This window comes from Lipophrys pholis (genome assembly GCF_963383615.2).
Source record: "Lipophrys pholis genome assembly, chromosome: 20".
NCBI lineage: Eukaryota > Metazoa > Chordata > Actinopteri > Blenniiformes > Blenniidae > Lipophrys > Lipophrys pholis.
In genome coordinates this window covers 16930442-16954676 of record NC_137648.1, presented here as the reverse complement: position 1 = coordinate 16954676, position 24235 = coordinate 16930442, and the positions used below count along the sequence as shown (strand labels likewise).

Here is a 24235-nt window from a genome sequence, read left to right as displayed (position 1 = left end):
TTATACTTTTTCTAATCTGTGGGTGGCTATAAGTATTGCCATTTTAATTTTGAAAAAACTGTGTTGGCCGTCTTACAAGCACAGTTTATTGTGGAATAACCTGTCCGGAAGTGTGGTGGCGACCATGGTTTATCGTGAAAAACCATCCCGGAAGTGCTCACTCCTGTGGGTGCAGAAAGAGGGTGAGAACTGAAAGAGCAACAAAAACCCTAAAGACTCTTCACACCAGGAAGTAACAGACTTTATCATGGTGCTAAAACAATGTCGGTCGAGACTCAAACTTTCCAGTTTGAACCACTTAGATAAGCGTTACGACTTCAACCAAGACCGAATTAAAAAGTCTGTCGCTGCTCCTCCGTGTCGAACCGAGCCGAGTTTCCACTGTGTCATCTCCTCATTGAGAGGAAAACCGAGGAGTGGAACTCTTTCTGCTGTCACACAGATTTCTGTGAGAGGTAACAGCCTTTATTCTTACTGTCACTGAACTATAGGAGTGATGACGCTTCTTGCAGATCAGAGGTTAAAGAGGAAAAAATAACTCACTGTGGGATGAGCACCTGTACGCACAGGTGAGTCGCATGAGGCGGTGTTTCGGATGAACTGGTTTCCCTGTTAACTGGTGACCAACTCCCTTTAGTGTCCGTTGTCGTTGCTACTAGTAACAGCGGATGCTAAACATCTCACACAAATGCTTAGCTATTCTGGCAAACGCGGTTCAACCACATTTACAATAAAGTTTTAACGTGTCTGTCGGACCTTTTGTGTGCAGCAACGACGGACGCTGAAGGAAGTCGGTCACCAGTTAACAGGGAAACCAGTTCATCCGAAACGGCTGTCAAGCTGAAACAATGCACCAGGATAGAGGAAATGCTTCTATTTAAGAAGTGTTGGGCCACAGTTGGCTCGAGCTTCAGCAGCAAAAACTGATTTGTTTGTACCTTCTTTTATATGAAAAAGAAACAAACTGTAGTTTTTAAGTGTTTTTTTTTTTCCTTTCCTTTTTTTCACTCTGGGAAATCTCATGGTCATGGGGGTGCTTTTCCCTTGTATACACGATATTTGTTTATTATCTGGTGAATATATTGTCTTGGATTTGCCAATGAGTTGTTTCTATATTGCTTATATAATGTTTTTGCATTCATTATATTATATTGTGCTTGTACGTCTTTATATTGTGTGCATGTAGTATTTATATTACATGATTTTATTTTATCCTCACTCCGAGCAGGATAGAAGTTGTGAATTTATTTTCAGTTTGTGCAAATATTTGCAGTTAAAATGTGCTGTAACGTCCTCTGTGTTGGAATATTCCCTATTGCTAATATACCCTGGAGATAAATCCCCTTTGTTCTCAGTATAAACACCTGCCCTTACGCAGCACTTTATTTACACAACATGCTGGATCATGCACCTTTTCCACGTGTCTTCCCCACAAAGTGCTTTTGTTTAGTAATAAAGGATATGAAAAGAGGTGTACAGAAACTGTATTATTTGGTGCTGGTTCTCAAATATGAGAAAGTGAAGCACTGCATTTGTAAAGTAAAAGAAAAAAGCAAAACAAACGTGCGGCATGTAATGTGTGTTAAAAATAGTTATTTTCACTTTATTTCAGAGCTCAGCACTTCTGCCACAGTCTTCCAGTACGATCTGAAACCACACGTACCGAAGGCTGAAGGTCGGAAACTGTTGTTTGACACTCATGCCGTGGTGCGACTCTTTGAGGACAACGGTTTGCTTGCTTTCATCAGTCCTAAAATCATACCTCGTTCATAACCGGCCGTGCTGATCTGCTTGGAAAATAGACCGTTTTTGTCTCATTGACAGGTTTTAGTACTCAGCAAGCCGAAGTGTTGGTGAAAGTGCTGGTGATGATGACGAACTCCAACATGGATCTGATTTACAGCGACATGGTCACCAAAGTGCAGCAGGTGAGACTGTTATCCAATGTATTGACATCAAGTCCAATAATAAACACTGAGCCGCTGGTTGTCACTCAGCAGTCCTGTAAATATCTCTGGGTCAAGGTCTTTGGATTCTGCTTGCCTACATAACTTGTGCTTGCGCCACTTGGCTTCTTATATATTCTGTGTGATTTTCGGCAGGAGATCATGTTGCAGAGGGTGATGTCTCAAATCGCAGCCGTGAAGAAGGACATGATCATCCTGGAGAAGAGCGAATTCACAACCCTGCTGGCTGAGAACGAGGTGGGTGCATTTGTCGGCTAACTGGAGCCGTTTCTAAACAGCAGTTATTGTATATTTGCCAGTAATTCTTGGTGTATTTCTTATTTTTACTGCAGACCAGCACATGTGCTTGTAATCTCAAAACATCTGAATTTAAAAAGCAACAATGAATTTACCGTTTTAAATCAATAAAGATCCGTCAAAGCCGTGAGGTTGAACAGTATGTTCTTAGAATTATTTGTTTTTTTTGGCTTTCTGATATCATTCTCTGTTTTATTGAACTTTTTTGTTTTTCTCCCAGAAACTCAAGATCCAGTTGTTACAACTCAAGGTCCAGTTGGCTGTAGGTTTAAATTGTGATTCTTAATAGAAAATTTAAATAAAATAAAATCTGTTTGAATTTTAGAGCTGTATTAATGTACATAACTTTATTAATTAATATACTGAATACCTAAAAATAGTCTCTGTGACATGTTGAAGTACATTGATCCGTTCCTTTGTGTGTCTCCATCACCGCAGGATGTAATGAATAAAGTGCGCTCGGACAATATTTTGGACATAAGTTTAGAGAAGAGCCGCGTAAAAGAACTGGTATGTATTCCAGGAAAATTGATTCTTAATTAGATTGTTTGAATTTCAGTGGACTGCTTTTAAAACTATCTGGGAGTTAAAGATCTGAGGTTGTGGAGATTATGGACCCCAAATTAATACGTTTACATGTTGATGAAATTGCAAGCAGAAAATACAAACTCAAATCTTTAATAAAATGTTGTTGGTTTTTTTTTCAGAAAGCAAAGCATGAGAAGAGGCTTCTAGAAACACGAACTGAAATTTTGGAAATGGTACACAGACAACACTTTCACACTGTAAATGCACATAGAGTTTTGTCGCTTCTCCTGGATTGGATTTGTCTTTAATCTTAAATTGTCCTTTCGGTTACAGACTGCAGAGCAAGATCGCCACTTGACTCAGACAAACATGAAAATCGACACTGAAGTGGCCGGTTTAAAAACCATGCTGGAGTCTCATAAACTGGACACTATAAAATACCTTGCAGGTAAAACGGGGGAGGGAAATAAATGTGTGTGTGGAGATTTCAGCAGCCTGGGCTTTTATGTTGCAGGGAGGTAATTTCCCTTTCATCAACGACCTGGTATATTTCTAGAAGCACCGAAATACATAAAGTACAATTTATTCTAGTTTGAAATTTAAAAAAGTGATGGTGATGAATTGCCAGTTGTTGAAGTGGGTGGACTAAATTATTTATTTATTTTTCCTCTTTCAGGTTCTGTGTTCACCTGCCTCACTGTGGTCTTGGGTTTCTATCGTATTTGGATGTGAAATCGACTTTTAATCTCAACTTGATATGAGCTGACATTTGCACTTAAACTACATCCAGACTTGCTGCCTTTTACATCTCATTCTATTTTCTCCTTTTCTTTGATTTTCATCCAGCAAATTGCAATCACCAGTGTCCTGTTATACAAACTTTCTCACCTGGTAAAGTTTGATCACACTGTGCCACTCTTTTCTTTTCTTTTTTTTTTTTACTGGCTATTGATGCAATTTGGCTGCTGGAACAAATCTAGTATTGACAAAAATCACCCAGTCTTCTTTATATGAAGAGTTGTGTCTACTACACAAACGCACAATTGAATACTGGCATTACATTTAAGTGATACTAGTGAAACTGAACTTTTAACACACTGTAAATATTTTATAATTGTATTTAACAAGTTATTAATGGTGTGGTGAGTGTAACTTTTCACATAAGCAAATGAATGACCACAAATGTACTTTTGTCTCAAGATTATTTTTGAGCAATTCTTTCACATTTATTATATATGTTGTGAATAAAGATTTTTGCTTTGAAGCTGTGTGTTTCCGTTAGTATTTGTATGTGCGTGATATTATGTATATACCATATAGTCTATAATTCTTACTCTTTTTTTACTATATTTATTTATTCATTTATTTTTATTAAATTTTATTCTATTGTCTGTCATTGTCCTGCTCAGTTGTAGTTGCCCAATTGCCCCTTGGGGATAAATAAAGTATTTGATTGATTGATTGATTGATAAATACCCAGCCAACATCCATGTGTGGGTGTGCATATAAGTTAATTAATGTGGGCTTTATTATGGAGCCCGCGGACAAACCCACATAGAACCCATTTATCAACCCACAAGGGCCCCAGATACAGTGTTGGCTGGGATATTGTTGGCGTCAACAGCTCTGTTGCTGTCCTGAGTAAAATTAATCAAACGTTATCTCGAGCTACCTTTTGAAAGCGTTTTGTAAAGGCTTTTATTTTGAAGAGATGAACCGGAAGCTGTTTTGAGTGACCTATGTTGCAATGCGCATCATAGACACGTGTGTCGCTGTCAAAAGGAGCATTTTCACGTCTTCTGCTAAACCTAACACACTGACGTCTCATTTTTCATGTATTTTTTGAAGTAAGTATACGGTTAGTAGTTTTTTTTTTTGTTTTTTTTTTAAACAATCGCTGTTTAATTTATAGTGTGAACAAAGGCGTGGAGCCTGTACTGGTCGCGGCTATGCTAACATACGTAAACATTGTGGCTAATCTGCACTTTCCTCCAACCTGTGTTAAGAAAGTTGTTAATATTCGCGTGACGTTTGACGCGTTTGATAGCTGAACACCCTATTACTTGATGAATCAATACATGAGCTAACTTAATTTAAAGGTTTCTAATTGTTTTTCAGGGTGTTTTCTTTGCAGTCATGACTGATGCGTTCAGTAGCAGCTCGGAAACTGTATTACAGCGAGTGTTAGAAGTTTCACTGAAGTCAAACACTCCCGTGGACAAGCTTGAAGAGTTGTATCAAATCAAGGCGACTTGTGACTTCATTCTTGAGCATCAGTTTGCAAAGGTGCCCTCCTCCTCCATTACTTTCAGACTTGTTCTTGATATTCATTAAAAGTCTGGCTCCAGAAGTTGGAAAATAAGCAGAGCTATAATAATGTACTCATCGTGTTCAATTGTTTGCAGGTTGCGCTGCAGTTTCCCGATGAACTTCTGGGAGATTCAGTTGCAATTGCAGAAGAAATCAATCGGAACACGAATGCCAAGCCATTTATTTTGGGTGACACGTCTTATGGCAGGTAAAACCATCTATCATTTTGTCAATCTTTATGTAATATTTTGGGTTTATTTCTTTCACCAGATTGGCCAATTAAGAATCAGTTCCCATTTTCAATGACAACCTGGCCAAGAGGCACAAAGGAAAACAAATACACGCACACAATAAAACGGTGTAAACGAAAAGAAGTAGTGTTTACAGTGATACATATTAAGGAAGAAAAAAAATAAATGCTTAAAGTAAGTGCAGTGATTCTTCAGTTGTGAGTTATTTCTGAAAGAGGTGAATGAAATAAGTCAGTGGAATGAGTTGTAAGGTCTGTTGAAGATAATTCTAGTCATTTACTACAGAAAAATGAAATGAGGAGTGACCAAAGGAAGTACTAACTTTGGGTTTGACCAGACTGATGAATCTACTAGAACGTAGACTGCGATTTGTGTTGTGAATATTGAAGAGCGACTGTACATAGAGTTTTGTAAATGGAATGAAACCATTGAGTTTGAGTGTGTATTTTCAGTTTTCATGAGGTTATGAAACATGTGATTGTTTTATTTCATTTATTAGTTTATTTGGACAAGACAGTGCATATTAATGAACAAGCCATCTCTTCATGAGGTTACTGTAAATATGCCGGATTTAGCTTTAAGGTTAATTTCAGTCTGTTGTCCCTCATAAAACAATAGTTTTAAATGTTTTAGTTTAATTGTTATTGGTTCATAAAGGTACAGTATCCGACTAAGTTTTGGCCCTCTACCTGGGAATTTATTCAGAAGTGAATCTTTAAAAAAAAAATAATAATTTGCATTTACACAAGAGGTTGTAAGTGAAACCCTTTTCTTGTAACTTGTTCATTAGTTTGTTTCTCCAATTCTACATTTGCATTGCAGCTGCTGTGTGGATGAGGTAGCTGCAGAGCACGTTGGAGCTGAGTGCATCGTGCATTACGGCAGCGCCTGTCTCAGCACGTCAAAAAGGCTGCCCCTGATGTACGTGTTTGAGAGAAGAGCAGTGGATGTGGACAGGTGTGCCTCATCCTTCAGGGAGCTCTACCCTGATTCACGGAGCAACGTTGTCATCCTCTATGATGTCAGCTACGCCCATGCTGTTAGTAAGTTATCCAGATAATCTTCATCTTTGTACAGATGTTCTGAATAAGTTGTTTAATGAGTGGATGTTCATGATTGTAAAACCAATCATCATACAGAATTGTTGACCGAATTCCACCATCTTTGAATTATGTATTATGGTATTAAATACCAACATCTTTAATCTATTAAAAATTAGATCCAGTAGTTGATGACAGCATGTATTTGTTTTTCTCCTCCCCCTCCCCCCAGAGGATCTTGTGACTATCCTTTCACCAGAGTATCCAAACCTCGTCTCCTCGGAGCTTGTGGTAGAAGGGGAGCGATGTTACAGTCCCGGCTTCATCAAAAGACTGAATAATGATTCGTTGCCTCCAGAACAATGCGACAGCCAGGTTATTTACCAATTTGGAAGGCAGTTCTCCTTGAAAAGTGGCTCAAGCATCACGGATTACAGTATGTTCTACATCGGTGAGGAGGGAGCAACCCTGCGGAACTTCATGATGACGTGGAATCGCTGCTCGTTTTGCTCTTTCAGCCCTGCGACGATGACGGGGAGGGCCGAGTCGATAAGTGTCAATCGTGCATTGATGAAGCGGTATTATGCAATAGAAAGGGCCAAAGACGCCAGCGTGGTTGGCATTCTGGTTGGCACTCTCGGAGTGGCCGACTACCTCACCATTATCCAGCAGCTGAAGGAGACCATCCGCAGAGCGGGAAAGAAGAGCTACATGTTTGCCATGGGGAAGCTAAATGTGCCCAAACTGGCAAACTTTCTTGAAATTGACATCTATGTGCTTATCGCATGTCCCGAAAACTCGCTTTTGGACTCAAATGACTTCTACAAACCTGTAGTTACACCATTTGAGATGGAGGTGGCCTGCAATAAGCAGAGGGAGTGGTCGGAAGAATACATCACAGACTTTCGACGTCTTTTGCCAGGTTTGTTTGACGTTTTCATTTTGAGAAACTCCATACGAAGTTCTTCGGGGGTTGGTAATGTTTTGTGTTTGCTGAAGCTCTTCTAAGGTGGCTGTGTGGAGGTTTGAATTACTGGAAAAAGCATCAGATTTATTTAAACAGAAATCAGACACGCTGATCCAAGTTATGACAGAAACATTAAATGTTTAAAGTCTAATAATTCAGCTTGGAGATTGGCTGTGCAGTCAGCTGAGTGAAGTGTCCCAATACTGTTGCAATAAATATCAGAACTCTCGGAATTGATCTCGTCCAATCGGATTTATGTTTCACATCTGAATTGTGTAAATGTTCATTATTGTAATGGTGCTGTGTTTTAGGAGGACAGAGTCACGTGCCATTGGCTGATCAACAGGACGAGAGTGATGAGACGGACGTCTCTTTGATCACTGGAGTTCTGCGAAGCCACAACCTGCTGAACGGCGAACCCGCAGAGACCCCGAGCAGCTCCTCTATGGTTCTGAGAAATCAAACACTCACTGTAGCCAACACAAACTCAGCCGGTAGGTCAATGTGCAACATTTCTGTTGTGTTTATGTTTCATAGTTTTAATAGGAAAGAAGCTCAAGGAGACTTATTAAAACACCTTTAAAGCTTTTATTTACGTAATTCTTTTATTCTTTTTCAGCGTCGTTCTTGGCAGGTCGGAGCTGGAGAGGTTTAGAGCAGAAGTTGGGAGACACGCCTGTGGTGAAGGCAGTAGAGGGCAGGAGAGGCATCGCTATTGCCTATGAAGAGGAAGGAACAGCTTCATGATAATATGCCACCACTTCTGTTTTCAACAGATTATTTATTCATCCACTTAAAAATGTACCTAATGCATTGTAATTATAGAAGCTGCAAGTAATTGAGTCAGTCGGTGTGCCTTCTGTCAAGCATCACAACAATAATATGAAGATGTAAAAAATGAGTTTATTTTGATAAAATAAATAATATCTACTGGTCCCTCTGGTGAAATTTTGCTTCCATCCTAGAAAGTAATGTGCAGTTTTCAGATTTGGCTCCTAATCAGAGAAACTGACCTCAGTTACTTTTGTTTAGATTTCCGTTCACAGGAATTTCTTCTACAAAGGATGATGGGAATATGCCAATGTTTCCATTACAGTTTCCTTCCAACCAATCCTGGTTAACTAAAGTAAAAAGAAGAGATGAATTACAATTTGAATCAAATTGTAGCATTGCTAAATGATGTAGTTTATTTGGCGATGCAGTCTCACCTCTAGAAAGCAAAGTGATGGTGTCTCCTGCTTGAAAGCTCAGATCTTCAGGATTTGAAGACTCGTAGGAATGAAGTGCCATAAAGTGAATTTCACACTGTGGTTTTCCATCTGTTTGCTACAATCATGAAATACAAAATTAATTTCAACCCAATGTAATCATACTTACTTTGCAAAGACTTTGGAATATTGACTCTTTCTGTAGTATTGAGATGTTTTCAATTCTGAGGTTTGGACACCTATCAGCCATAACATTATGACCACTGACAGGCACTGTGAATAATTGGGATTTTCTAAGCAGCAATGGAAGTTTGTGTCCTGAAAGTTGATTTGTCTGAGGTGAGGAAAGTGGGAAAGCTTAAGGACTGGAGCGAGCCTGAAAAGACCTAGGCTGTGATGGTGATATGACAGTCATATCTGGTCTGCAGTGGTCATTATCTACCACTGATCTCCTTATCTCTAGTGTCATTGCAATGGCCAATATGGCTATTAAGCTCCAGGTGGCCTGTGTGCCTTGAATACCTTTGGATAGGCAACTGATGCTACTTGCCTTATTACCACTGAATTATTTTTGGAAATATTGTGAAAATGTGACACTATTTTTCTTCATGTTTTTAGTCATGTAGCATACTGTGCTGCACTGAAAAGGATAATTATTTATCAGTTATTATGCTATCACTGTGCTGGCCTGTCCTGACTAGGAGCAAATTAGACAAAGATTGGTTTATGATTAACATAAGTTATTCACTTTCCTTTAAATATCTGCCGCTAACATAATGGGACCAGATACTTGGGTGACGTTCAGGCCTAAATTGATCAGGGCCGTTTCCCCAGCAAGAAAAGTGAACTTGCACAGTCATTAAAGTGGGTGGTCTTAATGTTATGGCTGATCAGTATTCAGTGAAGGTTCTTTTTTTTATTTATTAATACTGATAAAAACTTAACTGGAATTCTTAATAGGTAAAAAGTAATCATCCCATCATGGAATAATTATTATGCACCATTAAACTGTAAAGACAACATGTGCAGCAATAAATCACCACTTCACCTCCTGGATACTGCACCACAAGGTGACCCGCCCACTGTTGGCACGGCCCCACACTTTTTCCATCTCCGTCTTTTCATTGATTGCATTTCCTGCACATGCCTCAGCAGTCAACCTGAGGGAAAAAATAGATATTGAATTTTGTGCTAAAAGAAGAAGGCAATCTACCAATTGCACCTGAAGGTTTTTTTTTTTTCTTTTCTTCTCGAAGCACCTCAAGGTGATCGCAGTAGAAGGCACATTGAGCTTCCGACTGATTTTCTCCATTAGCAAATCGTGAGTTGAGCCAAGTGGTAGAGAGACGGCAAAGTTGAATGTGTGATGGATTTTGACGATGCACAAGCCGTCAGTTGTTGGTCCTTCCTGAAATCAAATAACATTAAAATCTACTGTAGCTTCATAGTTTCAGTGTGTCATGTATCTAAAGGCACAGATTTGCTGCTGCTCACCTTAACCTGAGTATTTCTCTCGCTTTTGTCACTGGGAGTAAGACCTTCGGTACAGGCAGTATTGGTTTAGTATTATATAAAAACATTTTAGTTAAATGAAAATGGTCCTGAGATGAGGTCACCTTGTATTCTTTCAGGTCTGGTGGGTGGTTCCCGAGTTGGAGGTTCAGTTACTTCCTGTTTATTGTTATTCCCATTCATTTACACAAGAAGAGAAAAGAAAAAGATTCACCATGTCAATTGTCATTTTAGAAACCCGTCAAAATGCATTTTCCTAAAGAGCCACAGCTCTGCATATTTCAGATGTCTCTACTTCAACACAACTAAAGCAAATAAATGACTCATAATTTAAACCTGCTGTACCCCCTTCAATAGTTGCTGTTCATTGGAAGATCATATAAGCATTAAAAGAAAGTCCTCACCACATTTTTTTTCGAAGCCAAGGAGATTTCTAAGCGTTCCAGGTAATTGTAAGGAACAAGTCCCCTCTGTAAATGACATGGTAAATACATTATATATCGTGTATTTATACCATAAATCGGTTCATGCCTTTCACACAAATCTACAGACAGGTTGTGTGCAGATTCTGTCTATCGTGGTCCCACCCTTTCGTTGAAGACCACAGAGGCCCAGTTGTCGGCACCTTTCTGCAACACAAACACAATGTTTCCCGGCACGACGGCCAACTCGTCGCTGGTCTCGGGAACAAACTCAAACAGCACGGTGTGGGGCTCTCCTTCCAATACCCTGTGAAGACGTGACAATGAGGACAGCATCTCTGAGATTGTCTGCAATAATACCCTCCTATATAACAGCATTGTGAAGAAATGTTAAGGCAGGCGTGAAGTGGTAGTTTCACTTATCCTTTAAGCTATACAATCAGCAAGGCATCAATGACTATATTAAGATTAAAGACACAAAAATGTGGAAGAGATAATATAATCCCAATAGAGAGTCTATCTTGGGTTACATAAAGAGAAAGATTAATTTTGTCCATCCAGATTTTATACTCCTGTATTCAGGATCAGTCAGAGGCTGGAAACGATGTACTTTGGGTGCAGGATGAAGGCAAGGTACACGGAGACATTCACACACACTCAAATAATCACAACTATACTGATATGAGTTAACCTCAAAAGCATCTTTCTGCACTGTGGGAGAAAACACAGGGAGAGAGATTTCATCTTGCCTAAAATGTACAGATGGTTTAAGGTTGAACCTCTCTGCAATAGTTCCATAAACTGTATATAAATATACTGATTGTATATCTGGTCCTTCCTCCCTGCTGCAGTCAGACTCTTCAACCAAGCCTGCTCCCAGTAGACCACTGCACACCACAACCGGACAATATCACTCCACTTCAACTGTGCAATAAGTGGTGCAATAACTATAATCATCTATAAAAACGTATTACTATGTGCAATACATCCACCCCCATATTCTGTACATGTCCACACTTATAGGCACCGTGTGCATATTTATATTATATTGTATTCTTATCTGCTTTTTTGTGCAATACATCCACCCCCATACTCTGTACATGTCCACACTTATAGGCACCGTGTGCATATTTTTTTTTATTATATTGTATTTTATCTGCTTTTTTAGTTTCTGCTATGTGTGCTTCTTTCTCTTTACTATCCTGTTGTACCACTGCAAATTTCTCCACATGTGAGATAAATAAAGGGATATCTTATCTTATCTTATCTTATAAATTGCAGGTTAAAAGAAACACCTCTAATTTTAAAAACAATCTTTCTCTGACGCATTCTTTATAACAAGCTGCCTGATGGCTTTCCACAATACTGGAACTCATTCTTTCATGTTTTAATGGTTGTTTGTTGTGATAGCCTAGAGAGCCGCAGAACTGGAGATATGCTCGACATTAATGTGTAAATTTGATGTGCCTCGTACCTGAAAACCTCTGGTTCTTTTGGACAAGCTGGACCATCCTCAATCTGCCAGGACAAAAACACAAACTCTCTCATTGTGGTCTGACATGGGGTAGGGCAGCATTACCAATGGTTACAGTATAAGACACGAGAGAGTGAATTATTTTATTGTAAAATAGTGCTGAAAATGCTGTTATGTGTAATTCAGGATGTGACACAGAAAACTTGTCAAGTTATTTTCGTTTTGTTTTTCCAACGTAACAAGAAAATAAGATATATTTATACATTGAATACTTTCTAAAGTATTGCGATATTTTATATCCTAAAAGAGGCCAAAGGTCACCTGTGGCTGCAGTGGAGCAAATCCAGAAAAATCATCCTTTGGAACAACTGAAGCAACAACCTGGTGGTAGCACAGAAAACACTGACGATTGATGCAAGTCTGGGAAATAATACTTGTAACTTTCTCATATGATAAGGATAGACACGCAGCTTAGAGTTTGAATCATAAACTGAATGACTGACATTGTGTTCAACAGGATAATCTGCCGCAGTTTCATAAGGTTCATAATCACACTGATGAGTAACGTAATGCCATCTGTTACCGATGGAACAGCATATCATTAGATAAAGTAGTACCTTTGCTTTGCCGAGGTAGTCCTTCTTTTCCAGCTCAGCAACGTAGTGCTTGTTTGGTTTGAACAGCATTTTTGTGGGAAACTCCACAGGTTTGAAAAGGTTCTGTTTCTGTGGGTGAAATTCTATGACTGTTAGAAGAGATATACTTTCATACTCAATACTTTCACATTCAATACTGACACTTTAAGAATCATTGTCGTTAGTGTTAGCTGATTTTTAGCCATTTATATGTGGTAAATACAGATTTTTTTTTTTCAGCTTAGTGACCACAACATAACTGACCAGAATTGATTGTAGCGCTCTGTCCATGACGTTGAGCTTCGCATCAGTCTTGTATTTGAGAGACTTGACAAGGTTTTCCTGGGCTTTTTCCCAGTTACCCAGCTGAGCCTCCACCAGGGCCACATTGTGAAGAACCTGTGACAGGAGTTGTTTATATCTTAAAGTCCCAACTGTCTATTGCTGCAGTGAAGGTTGAATTGATAGCTACGAGCAACAAGGCAATCTTTGAATAAATTATATTTATCAAGCTTTCACTCACCTCACATGCATATAAAATGTATCGGAGACCAAGCGCTTTATAATCTATCAGCTGGTTTCCCCTCAAAGCTTTGTAGGCTTTCTGGAAATCAGCTAAACTCTCCTCGTACCTTAAAACAGGAATATTCAAGCAAATATATTCCTTATTAGTAGGCCAAAGTCAGTGTTTAAAATTAGATTGTTTACCAAAGACATACAGTACAGTACTTTAACATACAAGCAGTGCTATTTATGAGATGAAAGTGATTGTTTTAGCGAACTGGCTGGTGTATCTTGCCTTTTTTTCTTGTAAAAGGTGATTCCTCTTTGAAAGAAGGCGATGGCCAGATGTTCATCTTTGCCAATGCTGCAGTCGAACGCCTGTGAAACATCAGAAAACAGTGCAACTTCCTCAAAAAGAACACAGACGGGTAAATCCAACTTCCTCTTAAACAGTGACTTGCACTTTCATGGACTGAAATATCCCAGTAGTCCATCACAAAAGTTGAACCTACTCCCAAACATTGTCTACCTCTTGACGTGTGGTAGTATTTACCATACAAGTACAAGTGAATGATGCATGTGTGCTACCCTTCACACGCGACTTACCTTTTCAGCGGCTTCCAAGTCTTGGTTAAGAAGATGGAGACAGCCAATGTTGAAATAAATTTTGGAGTTTGGGTCTTGGATGGACTGGAAAATCGTGAGTGCTTCTGAAATATCCTGTCTTTCAAAAGAAGTCACGCCCTCATCCCACTGGCGCAGAGTGTCCACAAAAGACATATTCACTGCTCACAAGCACACTGAGCTACTCTCCAAATGAAGGAAGCTCCTCAGATTTTGTACCAGTGAGATGAGGAAGTGTGAAGACAGCCACTGATGTGTGCAAAGCCACATCATGAGCAGCTTAGAAGGCAAAGTGATTGGCCTGTTTTTTTTTATTTATTGTGATGTAATATTTGGGAGTTTGTGTGTCTTTTTTTTTGTTGTCCAATCAGAGATAATCACATCTGGGCAAAACTCCAATTACATCTTCCTTTTTCTGTCACTCCTCCTTTGGAAAGCTAAATATGAAGGCTCAAGGAATGGATTAAAACCAATAAAATAAATCTATTCTGTGATAAAACATACCACACAGGAGAGCTTGAGTAAGTGAAGAAAAAAAAAATCAATAATAATGTTTCTTTTCCAAAATCCACACACTTGAGCCAAATAGAGGCCTCGGGACAGACGGTATATGACCATGTAAGTCTGCTTTCTGTAGTTAGATAAACAGCTGTTTATCTTTTGGTTCAACTGACCAGAGTTTATGAGATTAAAATTACATAATTATGATCCAATCAACAACCAAGTATAGTCCAAAACTGAAGAGTTAAACAAAGAAACGGTGGTTGAGTCACTTTTTTTCAAGCAGATACAGAGAAAGGCTGATCATCTCACACTTTGAAAACACCAGAAGCAAAGGGTTTTAGCTCGTGAATGAATAAGGCCTCAGATAGGTGCTAAATTCTAGAAGTCTAATAATTTCCTCCATGATATCATGGTCAGCATGAGCACCTTTAGCAACAGACTCATATCACCAAAGTGCAGCACAAATCACCACAGGAGATCTTTCTTTCCTGTGCCCATAAGACTCTATTGTCTTGGTGTCTTGGTGTATTGTCTAGTCTATGGTGGGTTTTCTATTAATTTCCCTTTTTTTCTTTGCGTATATGAGTCACTGTAAAGCCAATCATTAATATTCAATATTATCACTCATTAAATTTTTTTATCCGGTCTAATTTGCTATTTAACTTCCTTTTGGAGGTATTGTGTGTGGCACAATGCTGTAAAAGCATTTCTCTCTGGGGTCGATAAAGATTTCTATTCTATTCTATTCTATAAAATCTATAAAAATATAGAAAAAAAAAATAATCTGTTTTGCTTACTGGAGGCTATAATAATAATAACGATAATAATAACAACAACAACAACAACAACAACAACAACAATAATAATAATAATAATAATAATAATAATAATAATAATAATAATAATAATAATAATACTGTTAAAAAAATCTTTAACAGGAATTCCAACACATGATCCGGGATAACCCTTTCAAAATAATTAACTTGTGATCAAACATAATATGTCAGCTAATATAGCACCGTAACATATGTTCTTAAGCAAATGTACGTACCTAATGAATAAAAAGAAACACATTTGTTTTTTCTGGATGTACAATTTTACCAAATATAACAAATTTTCAGCACCACGAAAACAGTTTTTTTTAACAAAGAACTCACACTTCCGGTCAATAACCTTAGCTTGATGCAGCATCTCGAGCTAAACAAACATGGCTGTGCTACATCATTACACTACGGACCCTTATGATACGTAGACACACCGAAAAGAGCAATATGCGTCGATTAATAGGAGACAAACCGTGTATTATATGCTGTTGTGGCTGGAGAGACGCTATTTCGTGTACTTAGTTAGGTCAGTGTCGCCTTTTGTCGCCGTGTTTACACGTAGCTAACTCTCCAGTTGGCTAAAGCGAGCTAGCAAGATGGACCTTGGAACAATGTTGTACAACAATTTGAAAGATGTTACATGGAGTACGACGTCCTTACCGCTAGATCAACTCGTCAGCGCTTACAAGTTGCCTCAGATTGTCAAGCTGGACAACGGTGAGTGAATTTTCTGACTTGAGACAAGTTTTAAACTTCACAGCTTAGCGTCTGCTAGCTGCTAGTTAGCAGCAGAGATGAACTGAACTGACAAAGTCTTGGTTTGGATCAGTGTGATTTATAATTTCTAAACAAAGTCGATGTTGACACACTCGAATATGTATTTTATCACAAAAAAAAAAGGTGTTGAGTTCATTAAAGTCCTTCCATCTTTTGCCAAGGTCTCCTCAAACAAGTTTGCACAAGTTGTTGATTTAATCTGTATTCCAGGTAAAGTGTGTCCACACACACACACACACACACACACACACACACACACACACACACACACACACACACACACACACACACACACACACACACACACACACACACACACACACACACACACCAAAAAAAATCGTCCTATTTGAGTAGCACAATAGTATCTATGCGTATTAAACTGCAGTATTAAAACACTGGACGGATGTGGAACAATGTAACAATGATTTATTTTTTTTCTTAATGTTTTGCAATCACGTAAATGTGGAACAGAACTAAAGGCAGAAATACACGTTGATCTAGAGGAAGTGCAACTTAATTGTTCTCATCTGAATAAAAGAAAATTCCTTTTCCGTGTCTTGTCATGTTATAAAATACAGTCCAAAACAGCACTGACAGATGTGTTTTGAAGCTGTGCATCAGCTATTTTAGTTTTGCCAACACTTGTATTTCAATTGACATGCTGATTATAAATTGTACCCAATGAGAAGTCTACATTGATTGTTATTCAGTAAACTAGATTTCCACCCGTCAGTGTTAAGCTTCTTATACAGAGCACAGTTGATGTCTCAGTGATAAAGCCAGTTTCTTTAGAGAGGTATGAATTAGGGCATTAGTCATTGTCCATGGAGGATAGTGACTGGAAAGTACTCCGTAATTCAATGCTCTGGCTTTTGTTGTATGGAATAATAATTAAAAAAAAAAAATTAACTGTGGTCTTTCTCATAAAGCTTTTCAATTGATTTGTCTTTTTTCCTCTATGTAGAACCACTATAATGCTGCCATGACCTTCACTCATCACATGGCAGTTTTATGATTTAATATTGGTTGTATTTTTTCCCCAACACCCTCCTTATGTAATATATTTCTGTCTTGGCACTTGAGATTCACAGCTTTAATTTAGTAAAAGGTGACGTCTCCTGTTTTGTAAAATAATAAATGTTGCAATGCTTTTTTCCTGCAGGTCAGTTAGTTGAAGGGCTCCGAGACAATGACTACCTCTTGATTCATTCCTGCCGTCAGTGGACGACCATTACTGCCCATAGTCTAGAGGAGGGACACTATGTCATTGGACCTAAAATAGAGATCCCAGTTCACTACGAAGGTGAGATATTGTCACATAAATGCCATTGATATTGTGTCAATAATAGGATCGTTGGTAGTGCATCCATTTTATTAATTTTCTTTATTTACCAGTAATCCATTTATAGAATCTGAAATGTCAGATAACAAATGGAGCATAGTGGGTTTTTGGTTTTGTCATTTTAGGTAATTTATAAACCTGGATGTATTCTTTATCTCATACTGTAGGTCAGTTTAAACTTCTGGAGCAGGACAGAGATGTCAAGGAGCCGGTGCAGTACTTCAACAGTGTGGAGGAGGTGGCTAAAGCATTCCCAGAGAGGGTATACGTCATGGAAGAAATCACCTTCAATGTTAAGGTACATTTTTCATATTTGTGGGTTATGTGGCTTTGAATAGAACAATCTATCTCCTCTTTCAATTGTTATCATCAAGATCATGTTAAAGGTGCTGCTACAATGCTTGACATCCACAGATTTAGATTCACCACAGTTGTGTCAGATGTAACTGATGTAGCAGTTCTTGGCAAATGAAAGAAAAACATAATATACATTCTTATTATCTTCAATGCTTAAGACAAATGTATGTTTTCCACAGATGGCATCAGGGGAATGCAATGAAGACACAGAAGTTTACAACATCACACTCAGTACCGGTGATGAGCTGACGCTTATGGGGCAGGCGGAGATCCTCTATGCCAAGAGTTCCAAGGAGAAGTCGAGATTCAACACCATTTTTAAGAAGATCGGGAAGCTGAACTCCATCAGTAAGATCGGTCGAAGTAAGATGCCCTGTTTGATTTGCATGAACCATCGCACCAACGAGAGCATCAGCCTGCCTTTCCAGTGCAAAGGCAGGTTCAGCACCTGCAGTCCGCTGGAGCTTCAAATGCAGGACGGAGAGCACACCATTCGAAACATCGTAGAGAAAACGCGCCTCCCGGTCAATGTCACCGTGCCCAGCAGTCCGCCGCGCAACCAGCATGACCTCCACCTCATCCGAGAGGGTCATCGCTACAAACTGGTCAACATTCAGACGAAGACGGTGGTTGTGTGCTGCATTCTGCGAATTAACAAAATTATCCCCATCCATTTCCCTTTCCATTTGGCCATGCCCAGATTCATTGTTCCAGAGGAGCTGCTGCAAGGAGAGTTGTGGCTTGACACTATGGTACATCGGTGGTTTTCCTTCTGCCAGGAGCAGTTCGACATAGATGATTATTCGCGTGCCGTCCGGGACGTGCGGACCGACTGGAACGATGACGGCAAAAGTCCCAAGAAAAACGGCGGAAATGGCAACTGCAGCGGGAGCAGCGGCAGCAGCAACAACTCCAACGGGTGTCCCAATCACATGCAGATTCCAAGCTCTCTAACCTACGCTCGAGATGAACTCACCCAGTCCTTCCACCGGCTGTCCGTGTGCGTGTATGGCAGCAACCTGCATGGAAACAGTGAGGTGAACTTGCAGGGCTGCATGACGCTTTGCGGGGACTGGGCACTTCTGCCCTCTGATAGCAATGCCTCAGATCCTGGAGAAAGTGAACACTTCTTCCCCGACTTCTTCGATAGCACAAGCCAACAGCCAACACTGACCAAGCTGGATGTTCCATACGAGGAGTTGTGGTTGGATCATTTGAGTAGTCAGACACCAAAACCGTCGTCAAGCGAAGCGATCCGAGGCATCAACAACGGGAGTGCCACAACAGTGGCGCTCTCGTACCCAGTCACCTGTCCTCTTGGTGCCATAACTAGTTCAGATGTGCCTCTTACTCCACCACCAGTCCCACCGAAGTCTGAAGCTGTAAGTATAATCCCTCATATCTTATCATCAGCCGTAATCCTTAAGATTTGGTGACACCCACGGGCGTGGTAGTAACATCAGGATTACTCTGCAGGTAGTAGATCTGTTTACAGTGCAGTGACACTTTATAAATTAGGAATCAGAAAAAAAGTTGTTATAATCAGGTTTTCTCTAGTTCCACTTCTTTGCAAAATTTTAAAAGCTGCTAAAATTATACTTTTGTTTATCTTCTCAGCCTTGATTTAAATAAAAAAAAATTTTTTTTGAACACCTTAATGAATTTTTGCTAATTGGCAGTGCATTTTTAGTGACTGTATTATATCATTGCTAACGATTAGATACTTTTTCTGTGGTTTCATTCCAGTTAATCTCTCTGAGCTTTGATAGGAAAAGTCTTCAAAATAAAGCAGCAGCAGGATGTTTTTTTTGCTACTTTACTTTGACTCAGGGGAATGAAATGGCTGTACAGAGCAAAGTTTAAGAGATTAACATCAATACTGTGCAAAACTGAGCTCAATGTAAATATAATTGCCCATTCATAAACAGTGCCGTTTCATTTGGAGTTTTATTAAACAAAAAAAAAAAAAAAATGTTGCTGGCTGATTCTGAAATCCTTTATTTCATTATAGGTGAAAGAGGAATGTCGACTTTTGAATGCTCCTCCAATCCCTCCCCGAAGTCTGAAACAAGTGCCATCAGTTCCCATCCTGTCGAAGCCGCGTCAGCAAGACACTCGCTCTCCAAGTCCAACACTCTCCTATTATTCCTCAGGGCTCCACAACATGTAAGAATCCAAACCATAATGTCTTTTCATCCCATGTTGTTTTCTAAACCTTTAACTCTTATTATAAGTAAGGCAGGCTTTCCGTTACACTACAACTTCATTCTGTTTTTCCATTAGTAGTGGAGCATGTGAACAAGAAGGAGCCGACCCACAAGAACAAAGCCACGTGTGCTACCCGTGTAACTGGGGGAAGTCGAACAGCGTGGAACCAAAAGTCGTTTCTCCAGTAGGCAGCCTGCCGTTGGAGGGCGTGTCCTCCAGGTTATCCTGGCCAAATAACTTCAGTGGAGTGGAGTCGCGCTGCCTGGAGGAGTTCCTACCGTCCAGCGGTCGCAGTTATTACAGTTACCCCAGGAAGAGGTCCCCAACCACCCCCAAAACCTGCACATCCAGTCTTGTGGACTTTGACGGCCGAGAGCGTGCGAGCAGCAGCAAAGACTTCAGCCTCCAAAAAGCTTCTCTGAATCAGTTCTGCACCAAATCCTCAAGTTACAATTCAGAAATGTACAGAGACGAGCCGATCGAGAAATCTAACACAAAGCAGAGTCTCTCCTGCCCCATCCTGCCACCCAGAACGCCAAAATCAAACGCCCTGAAGAAGTGCACAGATTTAGTGCCGGAGTCACTCGACTCCGGCACGAAGCAGGAAGTGTTGAATTCCTCGCCCGCGCAACACGAGCAGGGCACGACAGATATATTTTCCGTCTCTAACGCACTGACTCCGAACTGCCCGCCGTCGTGTCCCGACGCGCAGTGGCAGCCGCCGCCCAGCTTGGCCGGCCTTTCCATTGAGGAGGTGTCCAGATCGCTAAAGTTTATCGGCCTGCCCGAGGACGTTGTTTCCCTTTTTGTGTCCGAGAAGATCGACGGGAATCTCCTCCTGCAGCTCACCGAGGAGATCCTGTCAGAAGACTTCAAGCTTAGCAAACTCCAGGTGAAGAAACTCATGCAATTCATAAACGGGTGGAGACCCAAAATATAACACTAAAGACAAAAGTCATGCCTTCAGTATATATGCTATGCACATCAAGCCACAAAGAGTTTCTTTTTTTTTTTTTTTTTGTAAGATATGAACTTATTTGCTTGTTACAACATTGTGGGGAAGATATTTGGGGGATACTTCCCAGCCCACGCAGAGACCATTCGGCACTTTTCATGGAAAACATTAACTACTTAATACTTTTACAACCTACTGGTGTTCATGCTTTTACACAGACTCTTAACAGAACAAATTTATAGGCTTCATTTGGACAACAGTATTAGCACTTAAAAATAATGTCACCAGATATTTAAAAGAGCACAAATAGGAAGATAAAGAACACGGCATTGAAAACATTACAATCTTTGAAAAGGCAAAACAATTAGAATAAACTTTGACTCACGGATGTGCTTTGTGATGAGAACAATTTATTCTGGTCAAAAATATTTATGGTTTTCTTGAAATGTGCTACTCTTTTTTTTTTTTTTACTGCTTTTTATTAAACAAAATAAATCACCATTATTCAAGGGAAAACCAGCTCCTTCCCAACAGGTGTTAACATAAACCACTGCATCCCCCCAAAATGAGAATATTAATGAAGAAGTGTATTAGATTCCCTTCTGATTAAAGTAAAGTTTCCTCTTCAGAATGGTAACAGGCTTTTCCTAAATGGTACACATGGTTACAGACCGACTGATTTAGATTTCAGGGTTAGCAGGCATCTCGTCAAAAGATTTGGTTTAAGGTGTGTCATAATTCGGGGCTGTGTCTTTTAAGAGGTTGCATTTGAAAGCCGATGAAGTCACTCATGGCGTGACAAGGTTGAATGGATTCTTTAAAACGTTTCCTTTGTTTCCACGACGATGAGAGATCATACAAATCACAACTTCAAACTTTGACGTATCCTCTGCAGCCTCACATCTCCCAGCAATCATCTCACTAATTTAATTTAACGCACCAGTTTGCAGGATTTCTGCAGCATTACTAACGTATGACCACCGGAAGGAAAAAAAAAATCCAGAAGAGAAATATCTTTTTAATCTCAACATACTCTGTAAAAGTATAAAAGTAAAAGTTTTTTTTTTTTTGTACATTTATGCATTATTAGATTTCCTGATTCTTTCAAATGAATCTAAGCCTATTTTGATTTTATTTTTGATAGTTCTGGTTTTCAGCTCATAATGAAAACCCTGTGAAACACATGTAGGATTGTGTGGTATTCTAATGGTCTATACAGTGGACTGAATTGGCAGGCTGGGGAGCAGTGGCATTAGAAAATATGGTTTGATCTTCCAGGTTTAATCGAAAGCAACTTAAAAAACAACAACCTGTAAATCAGCTTTTTCCGGAGTCTGATGTGAGGTGAAAATGTTCGATGGCCAATAGCAATTACACCTGCCTTCTTGGGACGATCGTCTTCTTCGAGGAACTATGCGAAAAACTCAAAGCCAAATCAGATTTGCCTCAAACTTCTTATGCAAAGTCACACATCTGTCTGATGCCTGGGAAAAAGAAAAAAAAAAAAATCTGAAATCAAATTCAAGTCATTCGAGGTTGTAGCTGAAAGTGAATCGCTTGAGGAATAACAAAATTCTGCCTGTACATTAAAACTAACAAAGGGAGGCGATGGACCAGGACGTTCTACATGAAATGAAATACAAAATATGCATCATGCACTTTGGTAGATTTCAGATAATTGCAGCAGAGGTCATTTAAAAAAAAAAAACAACAACACTAAGACACTAAGAGGAGTGTCTCCAGAGAGAAAATGCACTACATGTTTTATCAACATTGCAATGGTACTTTTCCCTTCATCGTATGTATTGTAAAGTGTCGTTTATTGCAGGACACAAATAATAGTTTTTCTATGCCTTAACCCAGAGACCTTAAGAAATCTAACGTTTCCCTCGGGCTCTGCTTCTCATTGTTGCCAGTGTCTTTTCGTTGAAATCATATTGAACTGTGGGAGTTGTCTTGTTTTTATTTTTCCCCCGCAGAAAGGCATGTAAGCTCAAACTGAAGCGTTTGTTTGTTTTTGGGAGCAAAATATTTTTTTCTACATTCAGAGCTAGCGCGGCAGGTAAGTGGATGAATCTTTTAAATTGTGATACAAGCATTGAAATGATCTTTTATTAATTAAAGACATGTCCCCAGAGGGTTTCCTTCAGATGTGCACTTTGAATTTTATATATATATATATATATATATATAGATATAGTTCTTAATGATTTTATTTACGCCCGGTGCAATAATGGCTCTGACTTGCAGTGCTGTGGCTTCTGGACTTTGGAAAAGCCGCATGACGATTCCGAAAACGACCGCTCACTTGAATTTCAGCGTACTTTGTACTTAGCAACTGATTCCGTGTGCCAATATTGATCCTTGTGTCACAATTTCAAAGTTTCGCCCCAAACATGCAGTTCTCTTCTGCACTCAGTCTCTTTATTTATGCAGTTGTTGGACTGCGATGCAAAAGGTGTTCTCGATTTGGTTGTATGAAGGTGCCTCAGCAGAAACCAACCTTTTCTACTGCAGACAGCTCCCCCCCCCCCCCCCCCCCCCCCCCCCCCTGTCACTTTCTGCAGTGGGTTGTTACATATTTTACTTGATATTTTGAATGCAAATGTTTTTTTTTATTTTTATTTTTTTTAAAGAAAGTGATACTAATGTTGAGATTATTTTTTATTAAGATGAAGCTTATGTTCAAATTTCTGTTTTGTATTGCTCTGTAAGATTGTGGGTTCGACTTGGGTTTATATTAATACATGCATTAAAAATAACACTTGGTCACCATGAAAAGACAAAATTAAAAACACTACAAGCCTCAGTCACACTACATGGACAGTGAGCCCCCCCCTCCCCAAAACGCCACGTGTTCAGGTAATTTTTCAGGTTTTTTTCTTTCTCTTTTGACGTTGTATCCATATTTTCTTTTTTAAACGGGGAGTGGTGTGTGTCCTTCGCAGCTGTTAATGTCTTATGCAACCTCACTGGCACTCCAAAGATCCCACCAGGAGTATTATATGTACCAGAGTTGCCACAGTGTTAATTTCTAGAGAAGAAAAAAATCCAACGGAATTCTTCCAAATCTTGTCATTTTACTTAGGGAAAAAAAGAGATATGAACTGTGATCATACACCCACCACGTCTCGCTCATCCACCACTGTCAAGCAAACAAATGCTAAAATGCAACTCAGTGTTGATGTCGGAGGACGACGTTTAACCTTTTTGCCATTTTAGTGCAAAAAGCAGTGAAACGATGCGTCACACTCGGTTTAACAGCATTACAGATATCCTGAGTTATGAACGTTTATCTTTGAATTTAACTCTTATTTCCCTCTCTGGATTGTATAATCTATTAAAAATGGATTAACTGGTGTTTGCTTGTGGGTTTTTTTTGGTCCTTGGGAAAGTTGCAGGCAGTTTGACATTTCACCACTTTTACAACAGAAGCTGCATGATGAAACAAAGTGGTGACGAAAGGAGTTTGAGCTGTTAAGAGTCAGTTTCCTGCGGTATTAGTGAAACATGCATTGGAAGATGT

The 24235-nt window shown here is 39.4% G+C and overlaps 4 protein-coding genes across 5 annotated transcripts; 3 read left to right on the top strand and 1 right to left on the bottom strand.

The window, feature by feature from the left end:
• Positions 1–157: 157 nt before the first annotated feature.
• mcur1 (mitochondrial calcium uniporter regulator 1) lies at positions 158–4055 on the top strand. 2 transcript variants are annotated; one of them, XM_080489110.1, is made up of 9 exons: positions 158–455; positions 1613–1729; positions 1825–1928; positions 2103–2204; positions 2485–2526; positions 2703–2774; positions 2972–3025; positions 3126–3240; positions 3469–4055. In XM_080489110.1, the coding sequence occupies exons 1-9, from the start codon at positions 248–250 to the stop codon at positions 3522–3524; spliced, it is 870 nt and encodes a 289-aa protein (XP_080345236.1). In that variant the 5' UTR covers positions 158–247; the 3' UTR covers positions 3525–4055. The 2 variants fall into 2 exon arrangements, with proteins under 2 accessions (XP_080345236.1, XP_080345237.1); XM_080489111.1 differs by having other exon boundaries at positions 172–455; positions 770–1729.
• A 462-nt stretch (positions 4056–4517) lies between these two features.
• dph2 (diphthamide biosynthesis 2) lies at positions 4518–8305 on the top strand. Its single transcript, XM_080489844.1, has 7 exons — positions 4518–4639; positions 4911–5078; positions 5198–5310; positions 6176–6396; positions 6626–7315; positions 7672–7854; positions 7980–8305. Exons 2-7 carry the CDS (start codon positions 4929–4931, stop codon positions 8105–8107), a joined length of 1485 nt encoding a protein of 494 aa, XP_080345970.1. The 5' UTR covers positions 4518–4639; positions 4911–4928; the 3' UTR covers positions 8108–8305.
• Positions 7858–13997, bottom strand: ncf2 (neutrophil cytosolic factor 2). The gene is made up of 16 exons (XM_080489843.1): positions 13722–13997; positions 13411–13493; positions 13135–13243; positions 12876–13010; positions 12594–12701; positions 12298–12357; positions 11977–12020; positions 10668–10809; positions 10485–10550; positions 10185–10239; positions 10063–10106; positions 9828–9976; positions 9617–9728; positions 8569–8686; positions 8374–8481; positions 7858–8079 (listed from the first exon to the last, which is right to left on the bottom strand). The coding sequence occupies exons 1-15, from the start codon at positions 13893–13895 to the stop codon at positions 8375–8377; spliced, it is 1506 nt and encodes a 501-aa protein (XP_080345969.1). The 5' UTR covers positions 13896–13997; the 3' UTR covers positions 7858–8079; position 8374.
• A 1422-nt stretch (positions 13998–15419) lies between these two features.
• Positions 15420–22198, top strand: garem (GRB2 associated, regulator of MAPK1). Its single transcript, XM_080489842.1, has 6 exons — positions 15420–15784; positions 17010–17150; positions 17357–17487; positions 17726–18928; positions 19558–19712; positions 19830–22198. Exons 1-6 carry the CDS (start codon positions 15664–15666, stop codon positions 20692–20694), a joined length of 2616 nt encoding a protein of 871 aa, XP_080345968.1. The 5' UTR covers positions 15420–15663; the 3' UTR covers positions 20695–22198.
• Positions 22199–24235: the final 2037 nt, after the last annotated feature.

Excerpts from the sequence above, each read along its gene's own strand:
- ncf2 (XM_080489843.1), bottom strand. The coding sequence starts at position 13,895 with ATGTCTTTTGTGGACACTCTGCGCCAGTGGGATGAGGGCGTGACTTCT. Across the intron at positions 13,011-13,134 it reads ACATTTTATATGCATGTGAG|GTTCTTCACAATGTGGCCCT; the intron begins GTGAGTGAAAGC and ends CTCCTGTCACAG. Across the intron at positions 10,810-11,976 it reads AAAGAACCAGAGGTTTTCAG|GGTATTGGAAGGAGAGCCCC; the intron begins GTACGAGGCACA and ends ACGTCTTCACAG.
- mcur1 (XM_080489111.1), top strand. The coding sequence starts at position 1,396 with ATGCTGGATCATGCACCTTTTCCACGTGTCTTCCCCACAAAGTGCTTT. Across the intron at positions 1,730-1,824 it reads GCGACTCTTTGAGGACAACG|GTTTTAGTACTCAGCAAGCC; the intron begins GTTTGCTTGCTT and ends TCTCATTGACAG. Across the intron at positions 2,527-2,702 it reads AACTCAAGGTCCAGTTGGCT|GATGTAATGAATAAAGTGCG; the intron begins GTAGGTTTAAAT and ends CCATCACCGCAG.
- dph2 (XM_080489844.1), top strand. The coding sequence starts at position 4,929 with ATGACTGATGCGTTCAGTAGCAGCTCGGAAACTGTATTACAGCGAGTG. Across the intron at positions 5,311-6,175 it reads GGTGACACGTCTTATGGCAG|CTGCTGTGTGGATGAGGTAG; the intron begins GTAAAACCATCT and ends TTTGCATTGCAG. Across the intron at positions 7,855-7,979 it reads AGCCAACACAAACTCAGCCG|CGTCGTTCTTGGCAGGTCGG; the intron begins GTAGGTCAATGT and ends ATTCTTTTTCAG.
- garem (XM_080489842.1), top strand. The coding sequence starts at position 15,664 with ATGGACCTTGGAACAATGTTGTACAACAATTTGAAAGATGTTACATGG. Across the intron at positions 15,785-17,009 it reads GATTGTCAAGCTGGACAACG|GTCAGTTAGTTGAAGGGCTC; the intron begins GTGAGTGAATTT and ends TTTTTCCTGCAG. Across the intron at positions 17,151-17,356 it reads GATCCCAGTTCACTACGAAG|GTCAGTTTAAACTTCTGGAG; the intron begins GTGAGATATTGT and ends CTCATACTGTAG.